Source organism: Dipteris shenzhenensis, chromosome 1 (assembly GCF_047967505.1).
Source record: "Dipteris shenzhenensis isolate YYH24624 ecotype China chromosome 1, Dip_SZ_1.0, whole genome shotgun sequence".
Taxonomy (NCBI): domain Eukaryota; kingdom Viridiplantae; phylum Streptophyta; class Polypodiopsida; order Gleicheniales; family Dipteridaceae; genus Dipteris; species Dipteris shenzhenensis.
Window position 1 is genome coordinate 67,770,364 of NC_141596.1, and position 19,545 is coordinate 67,789,908.

Below are 19,545 nucleotides of genomic sequence, written 5' to 3' on the forward strand. Positions count from 1 at the left end.
CTTGCCACAATGGTAACACTCAATGTTTCGTGCCCTTGATTTGCCTCTTTCTTGGGACTTCCCCCTGAATTGTGATTTGCCCCTTTGCACATTTAAGGTAGCATCCTACTTGTTGCCATCCATAGACTTACAGCTAATCTCCTCGACCAACAAGCTACCCACAACATCATCAAACTTTAGTACTCCACCAGGTGCAGAGTTACTGACAAGTTGTAGGGAAGATATCCCATGAGGATGGCAATGGATATAAGAGGAATATTGCCTTGGTCTCCGCATCAAAATTCATCTTCTGAGCTTGAAGTTGACCAAAAATAAGATTGAATTCATTCAAGTGAGAAGTAATGGAGACCCCTTCCTTTATCTATAGCTCAAATAACCTCTTCATGAGGTAAACTTTATTAGAGGCAGTTTCCTTCTCATAAGTGGCACATAATTCCTTCCACAAATCTTCCGTAGTCTTCTCATTTACTAATGTGAAATAAACTGACTTTGCAAGATGAAGTCTAATAGTAGAGTTTGCTAATGCATCTAACTCATTCCAATCATCCTCAGACATATTTGCAGATTTAACTGCAATCCCTTCCAAGGGATTAATCTGCTTCTTTTGAATAAGAACATCCCTTATCTGCTCTTTCCACAAAGAAAAGTTTGTCCCATCAAACTTTTTAATGCTGAAAAACTCCTTTTCAAACATGGAAGAGGATGCCATGATGCAAATCAAGCAAAATCCCAAATACTAGTGCCTGCACGAAAGAATCACACCAAATACTAGGTGTACCCATATATGTCTGTCACAATGGAGGGTAATATCACAAAAAACTCAAAGCTTAAAGCATCAAAATGCATCTAACTCATGCACATATACTATGCATCCCTATGAGCAAATTTGGCCCAAAAGAAAATGCCAACTGAAATGGCAATCCAAATGCCAGTCAAAGTGCTGAAATTACAACAGTTTGCAACAACTTTTCCCTATTTTGAACAACCAATATATTTTAAATGATACTCGAATGCCAAAATTGTATACAACAAAATTGCAGCCAATTGATAGCTCTAAAAACTTCCAGTTTACTATAGATCCAAATTCCTTATGGATTCTCTAATATTAATTGCTAAAAACATCCACCGCCTCACTTTTTCCAGCTGCTGGTGTCTAAACTGTCAAATCTGTAAATCATGGGCTTACAAGGCATAACAAATCTGCTTGCAAATGTCGGATTGAAATGCTTTCAAAAGCAAGATTGTAGCTTGTCCAATGGTCTCAAACTGTCCAGTTTAGACCTCAATTGAATTCTTCACAGTTGGAAAGATATTCAGGTCAGAAATAGGCTTCATAGGCTGTGGGTTGCAACTTTTTGCTATCTTGCAGGTCTGATAACTTTTTACAGGATAATCCAGATAAAAAAACTTTCAAAGGCAAAGTAGTAGCCCTTAAACTAATCTACACTTTCTTTATTTAACTCAAATTATAAATCCTCAAGGTTTGAGAGATATTCTCTCCTGAAAGTGACTATTTGTACAGTTTGCAGCAGGAAAAACAACAGCATAAAAATTCCTCACAATTCACTCTGCAATCTCTTCTGCCTCAGCCAAGCATGGCCATAATGCATCAATAACCAATGCATAGAAAAATGAGCAACCAATGCTCTCCTGCACTCGAGTAAGTATGCAAAGTGTACAAGCACAAGTCCTACAAAATGTCATGCAAATCAGAGAATGTTGTGCTCGCAATGCATAAACGCATCACTGGCAACCTGCTGGGCATGAAACCACAAAGTGACAACATCCAGCAATCGTAGTAGCAAAGTTCCCTCTGAAAACAGGTTGTTTTTGCTTCCTGTGGTTGAAAACTAGTGTAGCATAGGCTGAAAATGATGCCCTAGAGGATGAATATATGACTTCCCCCTCTTAAAACAAGCAATAAACTATCCGAAAAGATAGAGCAGCCTGTTGTATACATCCTGAACAGTAAAAACAACCTGAAATATGTTAAAATACAGTTGCCATGGGCAACCCACGGGCAGCAGGAGACTCCATGCAATAAGTACGGGTGAAAATAACCTTTCTTGGGCTGAAAACAAGCAAGAAACAAGCTCTGGGAAGTAGGCAACGGGCTGAATATTACTGCTACAGCAAGGAAAACGAGATTCCCTTCCTCCGTTTTGAAGCCACAAGCGAATAGAAACTCTCGTGCAAGCTTCCAGAGCAATAGGAAAGCAAAGGGCGGTTAGAGGGCAAGGCTCTGATACCAGTTGAGAGTGCTCTCAACGGAAGAATAGAAGAGGGTGAGAGAGAGAAAGAGCCGCACATGTTTTGGTGGGTGCAGAACACCCTAATCTTCTATGTCATCCATATATATATATGTGTGTGTGTGTGTGTATGTGTGTTTGAGTATTGTACATAACCAAGGTTAAGGTACAGTGCCCTTTAACCCCCACACTCCCAAATCATAATACTTATTTGCTTCTTTCATGTACTCAGGATAAATGCTCCTTCCTTCCCTCCTTTGGAATTGGCAGTGTCTTAGACATCTGATGGATTCCTCCTCAGGGAGACAAGATGGTAACGTTGGCTAAGTGGAGAGTGAGAATGTTTTACTTCGGGCTTCCTCTAATGATAGTTGTCTTTTTGTGCTATCCACAATCTACTCAACGATCTAAGAATGTTGGAATCACCTGCTTAAGAACACATGCAACTCCTCTCTGGCAAGTTTTCGAGATATTGTCTCTAAGATTAAAAAAATCGCCTACAGATGACAAGAATTTGAATTTCACCTAGCGTGTTGCTCGTAGTGATTTTACCACCATTCGACTGCAATTATGACTATTGACATTTAGGTAATATACCAATATTAAGCCATTCGCGAGACATATCTTGACGGTAATATTATCGACGTTATCTCGGCACCTAGGGAAGGGCCAATTCCCTCTGATTATAACTCTTTGGGGAAGGAAGTGTGCTGCCTCCCCGCCCAAACTATGTGTGCTTATAATAATTATGTATTATATATTATCATGTAAATATTTTCAATTGCTCATCCATTCAAAATTGCTTGTTTTCAACCTGAATTTTTAAAGCACTCCTCTCTTTTATTGCATATTATCGATGCAAGGGAGCAAGGAAATCCAAGATGGATGTAAGGTCGAAGGATGACGACACCTTTATTCATATGGTTGTAGTCCATGTGACAATATTGTATAGACTTCAACGAGGATCAGTTATTGTATTGCCTTATTCATGTATTTGTTGGATTTCAGCTTCCAAAATATCGACATCACGAAATCAATAATAAATCACCACTCCTAACATTTGCAAGGAGGATTGGGTCCTAGCGAACCATGTGTTGCGTCTCATGTCCATTTCACTCATTCGCCTTTTTTTCTGTGAATGATCATAAGGCCTGCCGTAGATTCAAAATAGCGAGGAGGATGTGCACTGCGAAAAAGAGGATGGAGATGATGAATTGAAAGCGAGAGAGAGAGAGTAAAATCATGGGAGATTTTTGAAAAATTGAAAATGGCAATTTTCGCTTTGTTGTGAATGGCCTTCATTAGTCCTTCATTCGACAGGCCACAAATTGATAAAATACTAGGATTGAGTTAGTCCTTTTCGACAGGCCAAAAATTGTTAGTCGTTAGTGATTTCAACCGGGGGAACAGCCCTGCCAGTCCTGATAAATGCTCTCAAAGCCCTGTCCGCCCAGGGAATGGCTCCCTCATTTATGTCCTCATCCTCTTCGCCGTACCGTGACAGAACCTCAGAATTCAATGCGGTCTTGCAAACGCTGAAAAAGACTCAGAGCCTCGCTATAAGCAGTGCCTCCCAGGAGGGAGCTGCAGGCCTACCCGGTTCACTTGTCTCAGCTTCAACCTACTCGGAGTTCAATAAGAAGGCCTCAAGAGTTGGCCTTGGCATCCATGAAGCATCCAAAAAGGTCGCACGACTTGCATCATGTATGTGCCAATTTCGCTCGTCGAATGCGTTCTTTGATCGTTACAATTGAAATGAAGCTCCCAGGCTGCTTGGTGGCGTATTTATATGTTCACTCCTAGGTCCTCTAAATCTTTTGGTTTTTACGAGCGTTTCAGCCCGTTAGAGATATTCAGTTTAGGTTTGATCATTTTGTCAGATGTGACAACAGATTAAGTCGACTGGCCTGAGAAGGTACTTTAGGGAGAACCTCGCCATAAGAATTTAAGTATTTGTGCATGGCTTTCAATTGTCAAAAACGATTTTCCGAGGCAGTAGACTTTGGCTACAAATTCTCAGCCAATTCATCTGACGCTACTTTTCATGGATTTCTGGACACGCCAAGTCTTGTGTAGATCGAATGGAAAGCTGGAACTGTCTGCACCATTTTAAACATTGAAATACGACCTTAAATTCTGAAATTCACTCCACACGATTGATGAAGTGGAGTCATGAGGCCACGCATTTATTTGTTTGCAAAGGATATTCAGAATGGTTGATACTGAATACGAGAAGAATCGCTTTCCATCTTGTATCTAAACATCCAAAGATGCTTTCCCCCCCACATATAGTGTTATTGGAGTAGTGCAAGTTGAAGACGTAAACCTCGTGACGTTAGGATCTTGGCACTTGCCTCATACCCACAAATCGTGATGGTGAAATAATCTCACTTACGAGTTGAGAAGAATGTGTATCTTGAAGGGTATGTGCATGAAGAGGTGTATATCCTCTTTTCGCCACTCTTTTCGCCATCTTCCCCCTTGCTGGACCGCGTGGTGGCACCGGGAGACCCGCGTGGAGCAGGCCTTGCAACGCCCGTTTTCGAGGTTGCTTGAGGAGCTTCCCTCCCAAGCTTGTTTCTCGAAGGCTTGTTGGTAGAGTTTCTTGCTTAGTTATTGAGCCGGTTCGGGCTGCTACGAGCTTGCTCACTGGATTTTTTCCTTTCTTCCTTTTCTTCGCCCCTCCTCTTCCTTCATGCAACTTCGGGTTAATTATTTATGCCTTGGAGAAAGGAAGCTTGGTTGTGACACTTGTCTGGCCAGAAGGGCTCAATGGTAGCACCTTCGACTCCCCCAGCAGTTAAGGTTTTACTCTCTCCTCAGGATAAACAACAGGTTCAGAAAGCAGTTCAGTCCCTCACGGACGAGGCAATAGTTGGTCGGATAGTAGGGCTCACACCTTCTAGGAGTCAGTTTAGAGATTGGTTACAGGCGAGTTGGTGGTAGAGGGGGACCATATTCAGAAGGTCACCATCTACGGACGAGGAGTCTTTCTTCTCCAGCTTCGCTCACCCGACACCACCTTGGCTCCGGTAGAGCAGAGCCCCATATGCCTTGGCCCGCACCTTGCTTACCTTTTCATTTGTACCATGGCTTCACAATAGAGGACATGGAGACGACTCATCATGTGCCTCGCTTTCTGATGACGCTTTGCTTCCCAAGGCTCCCAAGGAGTACATGCCCATTCTTCCCTCTATTGGCAGATTCAGCCGCTACGGTGGTGGCAGATGAGGGAGTCCCCAAACTGAGACTGGTGGTAGAGGACATTGAGTCTCTTCTAGAGTGGATCCTCCTTGAGACCCTTGAGGGGGTGAGGTTCGGCAGAGGATCGAGGTGTCAGGTCTACCATGTCAGTGCCTTCGATGCAGAAAGCGGGATCATTTGGCTAGGGACTGCTGTCCTCGAGGTCAGAACGACCCCTTAGCAGGATCACTAGTAGGAGTCGCAGGCAGATAGGTCTAGCCTAGCAGCGGCAGCCCCCGCAGGTTAGATAGAGACCGCACAGTGGGAGCCCCAGGAGACGAGGACCCAGCAACCCTCCAGGCCGCAGAGTAGTAACAGGAGTCCCATACCCCTTGGGTGACACCTTCAGACTCCAGAGGGAGATTGGACCAAGGTGGGTAAGAAAAAGCCCAGCAAGTGGGCCCAAAAATGCCGCAAACAACGCGCTCAACGCAGAGAGAGTGTGAGCGGAGCGAGAAGCATCCACGGAGGAACAGCCAGGGGACCCCCCTCCAGGTGATCCACCCCCCTCGGGAGCTGAGGCCCCGACTTCTCCAGTGGACCCCGCTAGTGCGGAGGTCCAGTGCCTGCAACCATACACATGCCAGCAGTAGACCCTCGACGTTCTGAGACAAAGCATTTGGCCACGGTAGCAAAGGCCCAGGTTACTGGATCATCGGCCTTGCCTCCCCCCCTCCCCCCCCTAGATCCCCCCCTCCCCTCAACCTCCCTCCCCTCTTGTCCCTTCCCTCCCAGTCTGTCCAGGACTCCCTGCCTTCTGGCAAGGACAAGGGCGCGCCCTCCTCGGCCTCCTCTTCGTCAAAGTAGACGGTTCTCCCCCTTCTGAGCCCTCAGCTTCTAGGTGGGCTCTCAAGGGTGGAGACTCGTCCTTCCAGTCATTCTCAGATCCTACCTCGAGATATCAGATTCCTATCCCTTGCCACTGGAGCTTACGCTACCGATCCTGCAACTTCGAAAGGGGGTTTCGATCAGCATGGTAGGCTCTTGCACGCATCCGGTTTGGGGCTTCCAGTTCGCTTCCATGGGGGCTGAGAAGTGGACTCCAAAGATGTTCGACGCCATGCTAAGTGTCGCGCATGATGGACGAGTGGATGGGTCTGTAGGGCTTGGACTGATGACTTGACCATGGAGCTACTTTACATTTCAGCTGGGCAAGTTGAAGACGTAAACCTCGTGACGTTAGGATCTTGGCACTTGCCTCATACCCACAAATCGTGATGGTGAAATAATCTCACTTACGAGTTGAGCACAAAGAAACTATAAGGGAAGATAAGTGTCTGAACCATATTCAGAAGGTCACCATCTACAAACGAGGAGTCTTTCTTCTCCAGCTTCGCTCACCCGACACCACCCTGGCTCTGGTAGAGCAGAGCCCCATTTGCCTTGGCCCGCACCTTGCTTACCCTTTTCATTTGTACCATGGCTTCACAATAGAGGACATGGAGACGACTCATCATGTGCCTCGCTTTCCGGTGACGCTTTGCTTCCCAAGGCTCCCAAGGAGTATGCCCATTCTTCCCTCTATTGGTAGATTCAGCCGCTATGGTGGTGGCAGATGAGGGAGTCCCCAAACTGAGACTGGTGGTAGAGGATATTGAGTCTCTTCTAGAGTGGATCCTCCTTGAGACCCTTGAGGGCTGCAGTTCTTCTTTGGTTAGAGGAGAAAGGATGGTCTGTTAGAGTGCCTGAAAAGATTTTATGTTGGGGATTGGGCGCTACACAGGGGTGGCTCCACAGGCATCCTAGTAGGTACTATCATGTTAGACCATTCCCCTATCGTACTTCACCTTGAGCAGACCCCTCCCGGACTTCCCCAAAAGGGGATTTGCATCCCCGACTACCTCTTGCAGGAGGAGGAGGATCAACATGTAGTTGTAGAGATCTGGCAGCGGTCGGAGGCCGGACCCAGTGAGGGATGGGCGGCATGGGTGGCCGAGGCGGTCTCAGGCCTTGCGACAGAGGAAGACTCTCCAAGAGCATCAGAGAACCTTGAGGTGGGATTTAGCGTCCATAGAGAGACTAAGAGAGGAGGACCCAGCCTCTCAATGGCTCTAGGACCGACAGGAGGCTGCGTGACTAGTTCTACAGGCCATAGAGATTTAGAGGGCTGAGTTTATGTATCATTCATCCCGGGTCAGATGGGTTCAACGGGGGGTAGGATGACCAGGCAGTTCTTTAAGACTTCCGGGCCTCGCTCAACGGGGACACAACGTCAGAGACTGAGGGATGCACATGAGTTGATGCAGGCAGATCCTTGGGAGATCCTAGAGATGACTACAGACCTCCATCAACAGTTGTTTTAGGAAGAGGAGGGGTCCCTCGCGTCCTTGATAGTTCTCGTGGCAGTTTGGGAGTAGGTGCCTACAATGGTCACGTCGAGCCTGAGCAGACGTGTGGAGGCTCTTTCCACAGACGAAGAGCTCAAGGAGGCCCTGAAGGCCCTCCCCCCCAGGAGTGCTTAGGGGACGATGGTCGGACCCCGACATTCTTCCTAAGCTTCTAGAAGCACACTAGCATTCCTTTCCGTCTGGCCTGTTAAGAGATCTTTGACTCTTGCTCGCTCTCGTAGACCTTGAGTCAAGGTTGGATTTGTCTGATCTTGAAAGGAGGGGACAGGTCAGACATTCGCTGATGGAGACCGTGTTGGAAAGGTCACCTCCCCATCTGTAAGCCCCCAAATGAGGAGAGCGTGGGGGAGGGAGACCTAGGGCAGGATGTGCCCAAAAAGAGATTACCTGGATGTGTGGATCTGGGACAGATCTGGAGCATTCATGGTTGGTGGGGTATCCCAAGGATGAAAGGCTGCATCAGGAGCAGCTCATGTGCAGGAAGATGGCGGGGACACAGTGCCTTGGATCAGGCCTGGCATGAGGCACTCAGTGGACTGCAGCAGGACCCTATGGAAGGCGCAATGACATCAGCAATGTACGGAACTGTACAGCGCTGTAGAAGGGCCTGGCAGAGGCGCTTGCATGACAGGGTCCTTGACAAAGACTATGGGCAGGTCTATGGCCTGCAAGCAGGGCTGGCAGGTGGCAGGACAGCAGCAGCAAAGGGGGCTGGACCCTGCCTGGAACAAGGGCCAGCAAAGGGCCTTAAATAGGGCTAGAAAGGCAGCCAACCAGCCAACCAACTGGTCGGTTGATACAGACCAGCCAGTCGGCCCATTTAGGGCTGGCTGGTCGGTTGGTTCAAGGGGGGCCTTGGGCCCTATAAAAGGAGAGGCCTCAGGCCTCATTTCACATCATCTGGAGCAGCAATTCCATCAGCAGAAAGAGCAGCAGCAGGGCTTTCTTTGGGCCTACAGTCAGGAGGAGAAAGAAGTGCCTTGTGCTGCAGACTTAGCTTGCAGGAAGCTGCCCACCTAGACTGGTTTCCAGACAGCAAGGTGGAGAAGATCATTCTAGACAGAAAGTCTACTCACGCTCGAGGTGGAGCACGCGGACTCTAGTCTAGAGATAGCCAGTAGATAGGAGAAGGACTTTTGTGGTAAGATCAGAGGACCACACCATTGGTGGGACTCTGGATCTGTCTCTCTTGTATTGTGTCCATAGTTGTGGACGGAAATATATATTTTGGTGGTTTCTCTATCTGATTGGTTCATTGTCTATTAATGACTCTGCACACCTATTGAATGCACATAAGTAAAGAAGTCTGTGATTCCACACCCACACCGCACACTGTGTGAGCTCCTGGGCATTACTATAAGTCTTCCGCTACGTGTATCCTCTGTTGGGTATTTTCTAACAGACCGATCACCCTGATGGATACCACATACAAGATTCTAGCCAAAGTTTTGAGCTTGCGTTTGCGGCCCCACCTCCCAGACATTATTCATGACACGCTGACAGACTTTGTGTAGGAGCAGAGCATCTTGGACAACATCTTCACTTTTTGGGACGTTGTGGATTGGGCTAGGTAGGGGTCACAGCCCCTCGTCGTTCTCCTCTTGGATTTTGAGAAGGCCTATGATAGGGTGGAGTGGTCTTTCATGGAGGGCACGATGCATCGTATGGGTCTCATGGATAGGTGGATTCGAGGGGTATTGGCTCTTTATGTGGGTATTTTCTCTTTCTTGGTCGGTTCATTAGGGCTTTCCTCTCACCCCCTTTCTCTTTCTCTTTGTAGCCGAGGCACTGGGATATTTCTTGCGCTCCCAGACAACAGGTCTCACATAGATGCGGCTCCCCATTAGACAGGAGGAGGAGCTTCTAGACTCATAGTTCGCAGATGGAAATTACCGCAGCAAGTCTAGAGGCGGTTAGGGGTGCTCTAGCCTTCTACTGTGCATGTGAAGCATTGTGGCTCAGGTGGATCTTGGAGGACATGAATGTGGCACAAGAAGATGCGATTGTGGTTATGTGCGACAACCAGAGTTGCATAGCGATAGCCAACAACCCCGTGTTTCACGCACGGACGAAGCACATCAAGGGCCAGTACCACTTTGTTCGAGAACTCATCGACGAAGAAGTCATAGAGTGGATATATTGCCCGACCAATGACAACATCTCAGATGTCTTCACGAAGGCACTTCCCAGGGAGCAGATAGAACACCTCATTTGATGCTTGGGGATCGGCCCACAGCAATGTCATTTAGAGGGGGTGTTAGAAAAGTCACTGCCCCACCTGTGAGCCCCCGTTTTGAGGGGACAAGGGGGCAGGGGACTATAGGGGGGTAGGGGAGCAGAGGTCCTACCAGGCTGGAAACCCGCGCAGCAAAGGAAGAGGGGCACGGCCCTTCTACGCGGCTTATGGAGCAGGAAAATGGCGCAGCCTAGGATCTGCATCAGCAGGCCATGTGCTGGGCACATGGGCCCATTTATAGGGCTGGCCCAAGCCAGCCAACCAGGTTGGTGCTGCAAGCAGGGGACCGACCCCCTGCCGGTCGGTTTTCTCCAGCCCAAGCAGCGCCTATAAAAAGCCCCCTGGTTGACAAGTGTACCGCTCCTCCCGAAAATGTGAAAGATGCTTGTCGAAGATTGCAGGTAAAGATAGCTCTGAAAAAAGCTGTAAAGCAGCTACAGCATCACTTGGCTGTTTGTACACGCTCATCCTTTGAGCTTTTATTTGCCCACAATTGTGGAAGAATATATCTGAGTTTTTTGCTATCTATCTCTCCGTCTCTGTGAGTGTTGTATGAGCTAGATTGGGAGTGAGGTGTGAGTGATTCTATCCTCTATTTCCAACATTACAGCCAGCATTTCCTTCTAATAGATTTTTAAATGCTTTTCAACAGGCTGTAAAATGCAATCTCGTAAGCCACAACCCATCCTTCTTGCATTAGGACCGCCCCAATGCCATTTTTGCCACATGCATCCACTTGAATATGAAAAGCCTTCCGTAAGTCAAGTAAAATCAGCACCGATTCTGTAGTGAGCTTTTCCTTGAATGTCTCAAAAGCGCCATCTCTTTCTGAGTCCAAGCAAATGGTGTTTTTTTTTTTTGCAAAGTATGTAGTGGACTGGCAATCTCGGCAAGTAACGGATGAAACGATGGATATAAACATAGTCTGAGAAAGCTTGGTAGCTCATGCAAATTCTTGGATCAGGGCCAACTCCTGATGGCCTCGACCTTGGCTAGGTCCATCCGTACCCCATCCATGGACACAATATGTCTCAAAAAGTGTATCTTTTGCATAAGGGATTCACTTCTCTTCGGATTGACAATCAACTTTTGTTTCCTAAGCTAGGCAAATACTGTAGGCTAGGTCAAGCAATAGAAGCTCAAAAATGGAGGTGAGAAGGAGGAAAATGAGATGCTGTAATGAATTGAGAGTGGAGGCCCAAGAGGGAGTCAACATAACAAATCCCTAGGGCTAAATGCCCATGCCCCAACTAGACTAAGTGTCCTAACTGACCTAGGTGGTACATGTACTAACTGTACCAATAGTCCTAATTGACTATAACTAGGCCTACAAGACACGTAGCAAGGAATAAGTGGCACCTATGGATAGCCCATAGAATGGCCTATACACCCCCCTCCATGGTATGGGCTGAAGTATCCTGGCCATGGCTAAGGATACCTGAATATCTAATGTCATGGTTGCACATGTTCATCCTGCAGGGATATAGCAACCTATGATTGTACAGAGTACAACAGCTCAAGTTACAAAAGGTACTAAGTTTAAAGCTCGCCGAAAAGCCTCAAACTTAGGTCGAGGTAGAGCCTTCGTAAATAGATCTGCCAAGTTGTCTTCAGTGGGAACATAACACAATTGAACATCACATGTTGATAATCGCTCTTTGACATAGCGATCGTGAACCTCAATATGCTTTGTGCGAGCATGGAAAACAAGATTCCGTGCAACAACCAAAGTAGTTTGACTATCAGTGAAGATGACGGTAGGAGCAGTCTGACATGCATAAAGATTTGCAAGAAGCTTTGAAAGCCAAACACACTCCACTAGGTGTAAAGGCTGCTCTGTACTCAGCTTCACAGCTAGAAGTAGCAATTGCACTCTGCTTCTTGCTGAACCAAGAAACACATGAAGTACGAAGCATGGAACAATTGCCACTATGTGACACACGAATGTCTGAACAACCAGCCCAATCACTATCAATGAATCCATACATGACAGGTGAAGTATCAGCCCCATAAAGAAGGCCTAAGTGCAAAGTGTCTTTGAGATATCTGAAGACATGCTTCATGGCATGCCAATCGTACATAGATGGGATGTGCATATATCTGCTCAACTGTGAGACAGCATATTGTATAGATCAGGTCTCGTATGGCATAGGTAAATCAAACAACCAACTGCTTGCTGATAGAGAGTGACATCACATGTACCGCTGCCATCCTCAAAAGAGAAGTGAAAACCAGGCTCTAATGGCGTGGATACTGGCTTGCAAAACGCTGCAAAAGCTGTCCAATGTACTTGGATTGTGACAACAAAATGTCCCCCCCACTCCTAGCAAATTGGATGCCCAGATAGTAGTGCAAAAGACCAAGATCAGACATAGCAAATGTCTGCTGCAAATCAAGCTGAAACTCTGCAATTTGCTGAGCATGTGTCCAGTCACAAGCATGTCATCCACAGAAAGGACTAAAATCAGCAAATCTGTCTCACGCTTGTGGATGTAAAGGGTAGCCTCTGTAGGGCTGTTCTGAAAGCCAAGTGTGAGCAAATGAGTATAAATCCGCCGGGAATACCAAGCCCGAGGTGCCTGCTTCAATCCATAGAGGGCTTTTTCCAAGCGGCATACCTTGCTTTTAGAACCTTCAACCTCAAAGCCAGGAGTTGGGAAACATAGGCCTCTTCTTGCAAATTCCCATGAAGGAAAGCTGTCTTGATAACAAGCTGATGTACCTCCCAATGAAAGTGGGCAGTAAAGGCAATAACAATGCGAATAGTAGTGATCTTGGAAGTGGGAGCAAAGGTCTCCTTAAAGTCAATGCCGTGCTGTTAAGCATAGCCCTTAGCAACAAGACGGGCTTTGTAACGGTCCACTGAACCATCAGCTTTCCGTTTAATTTTATAAACCCACTTAGTTCCAATGGCATTCTTGCCAGGAGGCCAATCAGACAACTCCCAAGTGTCATTTTGATTTTTAATTGCACCACTCTTTTGGCCCCCCTGTTGTATACTTTGGCCCTAGGAATGAATTGCCTAGTAACTGGGCGCATATTTACTATTTCCAAGGGCCCACTAGGAATTTTAATTCCCCAAGTCCCGCTCCATGGCCGGACCCTCACGCCCCAGAGGCTCAAGGAAGTCACGCGCAAATTACCGGAGTCGCAAATCAAAAGTCCCATAATTTCACGTCCTCATGATAGAGCCCCCTGAAAGAATTAGCTTGCATAGCCTTCAACCAACAATCATTTTAAAAGGCATCTTGATGACTAAGGGCTCTTCATTGCATGCTGTAGCAACCAAAGCATAAGCAACGAAACTAGCATGCTCTTTCTGGACAACTGCTCTCGTACGGGCTGGTAGAGGAGTATCTTGTTTGCTGTCTTTTAATGTGTCAAGGAGGCAACGGGGGACCTTTTTGGGCTCCTGGATTTCAGCTGTTTCTTGGTCAAGAGCCCTCTGCAAATGGTCCTGATCAATGAGAGGCATATCAGGCTGAATATCTGGCTGCACATGTTGCTGCAAATGTCCAACAGATGGAGAAGTACAACCTCAGATGGAACATCATCTTGAGCATCGGAAGGAAACAAAGGCATCAAGCTGTCAAAATTATCTGGGGCATCAACAACGGGCTGTTTTTGACTGTTGAGCAAAGGCATAGTGGAAGATTCATCAAACACAACATCCCGGTTGACAAAACACTTTCCCGTGCGGGGCTAGTAGAGCTTATAGCCCTTGCTCTCTGAGCTATACCTAATAAAAATGCACCCGAGGTGCCTGCTTCAATCCATAGAGGGCCTTCTTCAAGCGGCATACCTTGCTTTCAGAACCTTCAACCTCAAAGCCAGGAGGTTGGGAAACATAGACCTCTTCCTGCAAATGCCCATGAAGGAAAGCTGTCTTAATATCAAGCTGATGTATCTGCCAATGAAAGTGGGCAGCAAAGGCAATAACAATGCAAATGGTAGTGATCGTGGAAGTGGGAGCAAAAGTCTCCTCAAGGTCAATGCCATGCTGCTGAGCATAGCCCTTAGCAACAAGACGGGCTTTGTAACGATCCACTGAACCATCAGCTTTCCGTTTGATCTTGTAAACCCACTTAGTTCCAATGGCATTCTTGCCATAAGGCAAATCACACAACTCCCAAGTGTCATTCTGATGGATAGAATTCAGCTTGCATGGCCTTCATCCAACAATCATTCTGAAAGGCATCTTGATGACATAATGGCTCTTCATTGCATGCTGTAGCAACCAAAGCATAAGCAACAAAACTAGCATGCTCTTTCGGGACAACTGCTCTCGTACGGGCTGGCAGAGGAGTGTCTTGTTTGCTGTCTTTTAATGTGTCAAGGAGCCAACGGGGTACCTTTTTAGGCTCCTGAATTTCTGCTCTTTCCAGGTCAAGAGCCCGGTGCAAATGATCTTGATCAATGATAGGCATATCAGGCTGAATTTCTGCATGCACATGGGGTTGCAAATGACCAACAGATGGAGGAGGGACAACCTTAGATGGAACATCATCCCGAGCATTGGATGGAAACAAAGGCATCAATCTGTCAAATATGTCTGGGGCATCAACAATGGGCTGTTTTTGACAGTCCAGCAAAGGCATAGTGGAAGATTCATCAAACAGAACATCCCGACTGACAAAACACTTACCCGTGCGGGGCTGATATAGCTTATAGCCCCTGCTCTCTGAACTATACCCAAGAAAAATGCATTTAACAGCTTTATCATCCAACTTAGTGCGTCTTTGTGAAGGCACATGAGCACATAAGCTAGGCATCCAAAAGTCCTCATGTGAGAAATTCGAGGCTTACGACCCATCCAAGCCTCATAAGGTGTGATAGTCTGCAATGCCTTTGTAGGACATCTATTCAAGATGTAATTTGCACCCATGACCGCATCCAACCACAACTTATTAGGCAAATGTTTGCCTTTCAACATGCATCTGGCCATTTCCATCGTTGATCTATTCTTCCGCTCAGCCATGGGATTCTGTTGAGGAGTATAAGGTAGTGCATCGATGATTAATGCCACGGGAAGCCAAAAAAACAGCAAACTCCTTCGACATGTATTCACCCCCCCTGTCTGTATTAATGTGAGCAATGTGCAGCCCACTCTCATTCTCAGCCAAGGCAATAAAGTGCTTGAAGCATGAAGGAACATCAGACTTGGATTTCAATGCGAAAATCCAAGTGTACCTGGTGAAATCATCACTAAAAGTAACAAAATAGTAGAAACCCCCAAGAGCTGCAACCCTCATGGGTCCACAAACTTATTAGGCAAATGTTTGCCTTTCAACATGCACCTGGCCATCTCCATCCTTGACCTCTCCATCCTTGACCTATTCTTCCGCTCAGCCACCAAATTCTGTTGAGGAGTATAGGGCACTGTGCATCAATAATGTATGCCCCGGGAAGCCAAAAAAACCCGCTCAGCCACGGGATTCTGTTGAGGAGTATAGGGCACCGGGCTTCGATCTCTGGGAGACCAAAAAAACAGCAAACTCCTGACATGTATTCAACCCCCCTGTTTGTATTAAGAAGAGCAATAAAGTACTTGAAGAAACTTCAGATTTGGATTTCAAGTCGAAAATCCAAGTGTACCTGGTGAAGTCATCAATAAAAGTGACAAAATAATAGAAGCCCTAAGAGTTGCAACCCTGATGGGTCCACAAACATCACTATGAACAAGATAAAGCTTGCGTGAAGCACCAACTCTCCCAACCTTGGGAAACGCAGCACGGTGCATCTTACCAAGCAAGCATGGTTCACAAACATACATGCAAGGTTGGAGAGAGATGGCGGATGAATGCAAGGTGAATGAAGAATGCTACATGAGAGTCACAATGAAAGGGTGATACCTTTGAGATGGCGGATGAATGCAAGGTGAATGAAGAATGCTACGTGAGAGTCACAATGAAAGGGTGATACCTTTTCATTAGTGTCCCTTGAGATCACTCAAGTTCCATCTTCCCATTTACACCTACCCTTATCCTATGACCCATGCATTTACCATTCAGTGCACCTTAATGCACCCTTCCCTTCTTATTGCCCCTAGGACCTAGACACATGTGCATATCTTTATTAATAAAATAAGTATCACATGTCCAAATTTGATGCCGTTTGAAGCAGCGGCTCTAGCTCGACTAGTCCTATCTACTCAAATGATCCATCGCCATAACAAATCGGTCAGTGTCCATTATAAATACAAATACATGTTACACCATTGGCGTATAATATATAATAATGTTTTTATGTCTTCTAATCACGGATTAGTGATTTCTCCTATCATGACACTCCCTCCTGCTTAAATGGGCAGAAGCCCTCTTCTGGATCCTCTCTTGTCTCTTTCTCTTGCATACGCTTTTCTCTTTTACTTCTGCATTTGCATCTCCTCTTTAGAATCTTCAAATAGTCTTCTCTTGGTAGTACACGATCTCTTCTGAATCAGAATTTAAATCTCATCTTCAAGTTCTGGTTCCTCTTGATGCTGAATATTCAAAATGCAGAAGTACCACTGCAGTGACTCTTCAATATCTCTTCATGCTCAGAATCCTCTTCTGAATACTTAGCTACTGAAATTTCTTTGTAGTAACCTGCTCAATAAGCTGAAACATATTCTCAACAAACTGGTAAGTATTAAAACGATTCTCTCACCCAAATGTTTCATTGAACTAGGTAGACCTTGGCTATAGATGATTTTGCGATGGAGAGCTACTTAGTCTATAGAAACTATAGACCTTCAATCTCTTTTTCCAACTCTTCTATTTCAGCCCTATTCATCCCATAAGACGCTCTACGCGGAGGAGAAAATTCTTTATTCTCCGTCTATACTCTACAATGAATATGCCACTCTCTATTCAGTTCACACATCCATACACCAGTGTTGGCTGAATGGATAGCATTTACTCTTGGTTCTATGTTCACCGTAGAGTCTTGGGATGAGGAGGTAGAAGCCTCACCCTCCTGCTTGGATGCTTTGCCTTTCCCTTTTACAGAATTGGTTTTGGCAATTTTGGCTAATAGAGTAGGACATTTATGCCATGGATGCCCTGGCTTATGTTTCTTACATCCAAAACATTTACCCTCCTTAATTAGCTTTTTCTTCTCATCGTCAGTCATGGAAGGAAATGGTATCCATCCAGGATGTGATTGATTGTTAACATTTTGTACAATAGCTTTCTCTTTTCCTTTGTTGAAAGGTTTCCAAGGATTCAATTTCCAATCTCAGCCAATTTAGTGAGGTCTTTCAAGGTGGTTGGGTTAACATTTCAACCTGATACCTCACTTTTGGGGTTAGGGTTGCTATGTACTTCTTCCTTCTATCATCCTCGCTCTTCTCAAATAACTCTAAAGAGAGTTTCCAGAACCTAGCTGTAAATTCAGCGTTACTCTTGTTATCAAATTGCTTGAACCTTTTCCAGCGGAAGGTCAATTCTTCTTCATGCCTCGTAGGCATGAAAGTGACCTTAAGTTGCTCTACAAATTTGGAGCATTGAAGAATAGGCTCTTTTCCTGTTTGTGATAAGGACCACCACATCAAAGCATCCTTTTGTAGATGTAGTGTGGCAAGAGCAAGCTTCTCGTGGTCGGTCTTATCTTGATGGGCAAAATATAGCTCAAAATGGCGAATCCAATTGAGGATTTTATCCGCCTCTCTTGCTCCATCATACTTTGGGAATTCTATTCTCTCTCGGGGTTGGAATTTAGCTCTCTTTGAGGGGGTACTTAAATCTTCATCCTCAAAATTTAGCGCTCTCTTAGTCCCAAATTTTGTCATAATGGACTGTTCAATCATATGGCTAAGCTGAGAAAGCAGCTTATCAACAGGAGATTCCTCTCTCCCTCTTGCTTTTGGATTATAATCCATGTGTACAGGATTTTGAGTTAAAGGCGTAAACTCAGCACCTTGCTCTTGGATGAACTCGTTTCTCCCTTCACTTCTGAAGGAAAACTCCCTATCAAGAGATTATTGAAGGAGAGATGAAGGTAATTCTATACGTGGGTTATCATACTCAATGTGTGTAATTCTCATCTACATTATCCTCTTTAGGAGGAGGTGACGGTGTTCTCTCCCTATCTCCTTCTGGTAGTGGAGGAAAAAGGACAAGTTCATTATTAAATATCCCTTCTCCTTCCATTCTTTCCTTAGTAATACAAGAGAGAAAATGACTTGCTGTAATTTCAGAAAAGGGGTTTATTTTACAGCAAAAGTCAAGTGTTGTAGAGTTGGTGGTACTTATCCGACTCTCGCTTTCCTTGTGTCAAAAAACCGCTTCAAATGACCTCTTCTTGCTTCTCTTTTAGGCTTTTCTTCTTGTATTTCTGCTGTAACCTAGTGCGCTCCGTTTGGACTACTTATTTTGAGTGGATTGGAGCTCTAGATACTGTTATAGGGGGTGGTGCTTGGTGGGTGGATCACCCCCTAAAAATCTTGTTCCGATCTGACTTTTCGTTTGGGAAAACGGGGGGGTCTCTTTTCCCCATGGTTTAAGGGTTTTAAGGGTCTATTTGTAGGGGGGGGAGTCACCCTGTTAGGACACCCCGTTCCCCGTCCAAATACCCAAAAAATCAGAGAAAGCCCTTACCTTAGAGACTCTAGAACTCAAAGATTGCAGGGTTACATCAATAACTCCTTCCTCCACAAAGAAACAAAATGAGAATTTGCAAACAGACCTCCGTCGCAATCACGATTTGCAGTCAGCCTCCTTTCGGAGTTTGCAGACAGCCCGGCCTCCCGATCTCATGATTGCTTTCACAGGTCTGGTTGAATTGTGCCCCTCCATGCGAAATCTTTGCAACACTCTGTGTCGCTGCCCGTCCGGAAGTCTGACGTGTGCGCACGTCTTCTCCCGCGCAAGCCTTCACACACGCGGCCTATTCGTGCGGTTCCCTCGAGTGGTCTTGTCCTATGCTGCATTGGCTTCTCGTGCTTCTCGTGCCTCTATCCCGCACGCTTGCGCCTTGCCTGGTGCTCGCTCCTCTCCTTCTCTTTCCGTCCCGGTGGTGGATCGTCGAGACTCTTATACCAAATGTGAAGAACCAGCCTTCATAAGAATGCAAATGTGTGATATGCATACGGAATTTGAATGCCAATTGGCCCTCCAATGGGGAAGAGCGCCCTCGTGAGAGTACTTGTTTCTATTTGGACCTACATGCAAGGTTGGAGAGAGATGGCGGATGAATGCAAAAGGTGAAATGAAGAATGCTACGTGAAATTCACAATGAAAGGGTGATACCCTTTCATTAATGTCACTCAAGTTCCATCTTTCCATTTACACCTACCCTTATCCTATGACCCATGCATTTACCATTCAATGCACCTTAATGCACCCTTTCCTTCTTATTGCCCCTAGAACCTAGACACGTGTGTGCATATCTTTATTAATAAAATAAGTATCACATGTCCAAATTTGATGCCGTTTGAAGGAGCGGCTCCTGCTTGACTAGTCTTATCTACTCAGATGATCCACCGCCA

At 45.9% G+C, this 19,545-nt stretch overlaps 1 protein-coding gene across 3 annotated transcripts in view; it reads left to right on the top strand.

Annotated features, from left to right (window-relative positions):
- Window positions 1-3,549: 3,549 nt before the first annotated feature.
- Window positions 3,550-19,545, top strand: part of LOC147906266 (syntaxin-32-like) — a 104,989-nt gene continuing 88,993 nt past the window's right edge. For 2 of the 3 annotated variants that reach the window (XM_087383881.1, XM_087383889.1), the window contains exon 1: window positions 3,550-3,953. In XM_087383881.1, coding sequence (XP_087240007.1) covers window positions 3,707-3,953 — 247 coding nt within the window. In that variant the 5' untranslated portion in view covers window positions 3,550-3,706. The remainder of the gene's footprint in view (window positions 3,954-19,545) is intronic. The other variant, XM_087383873.1, reaches the window with a different exon arrangement.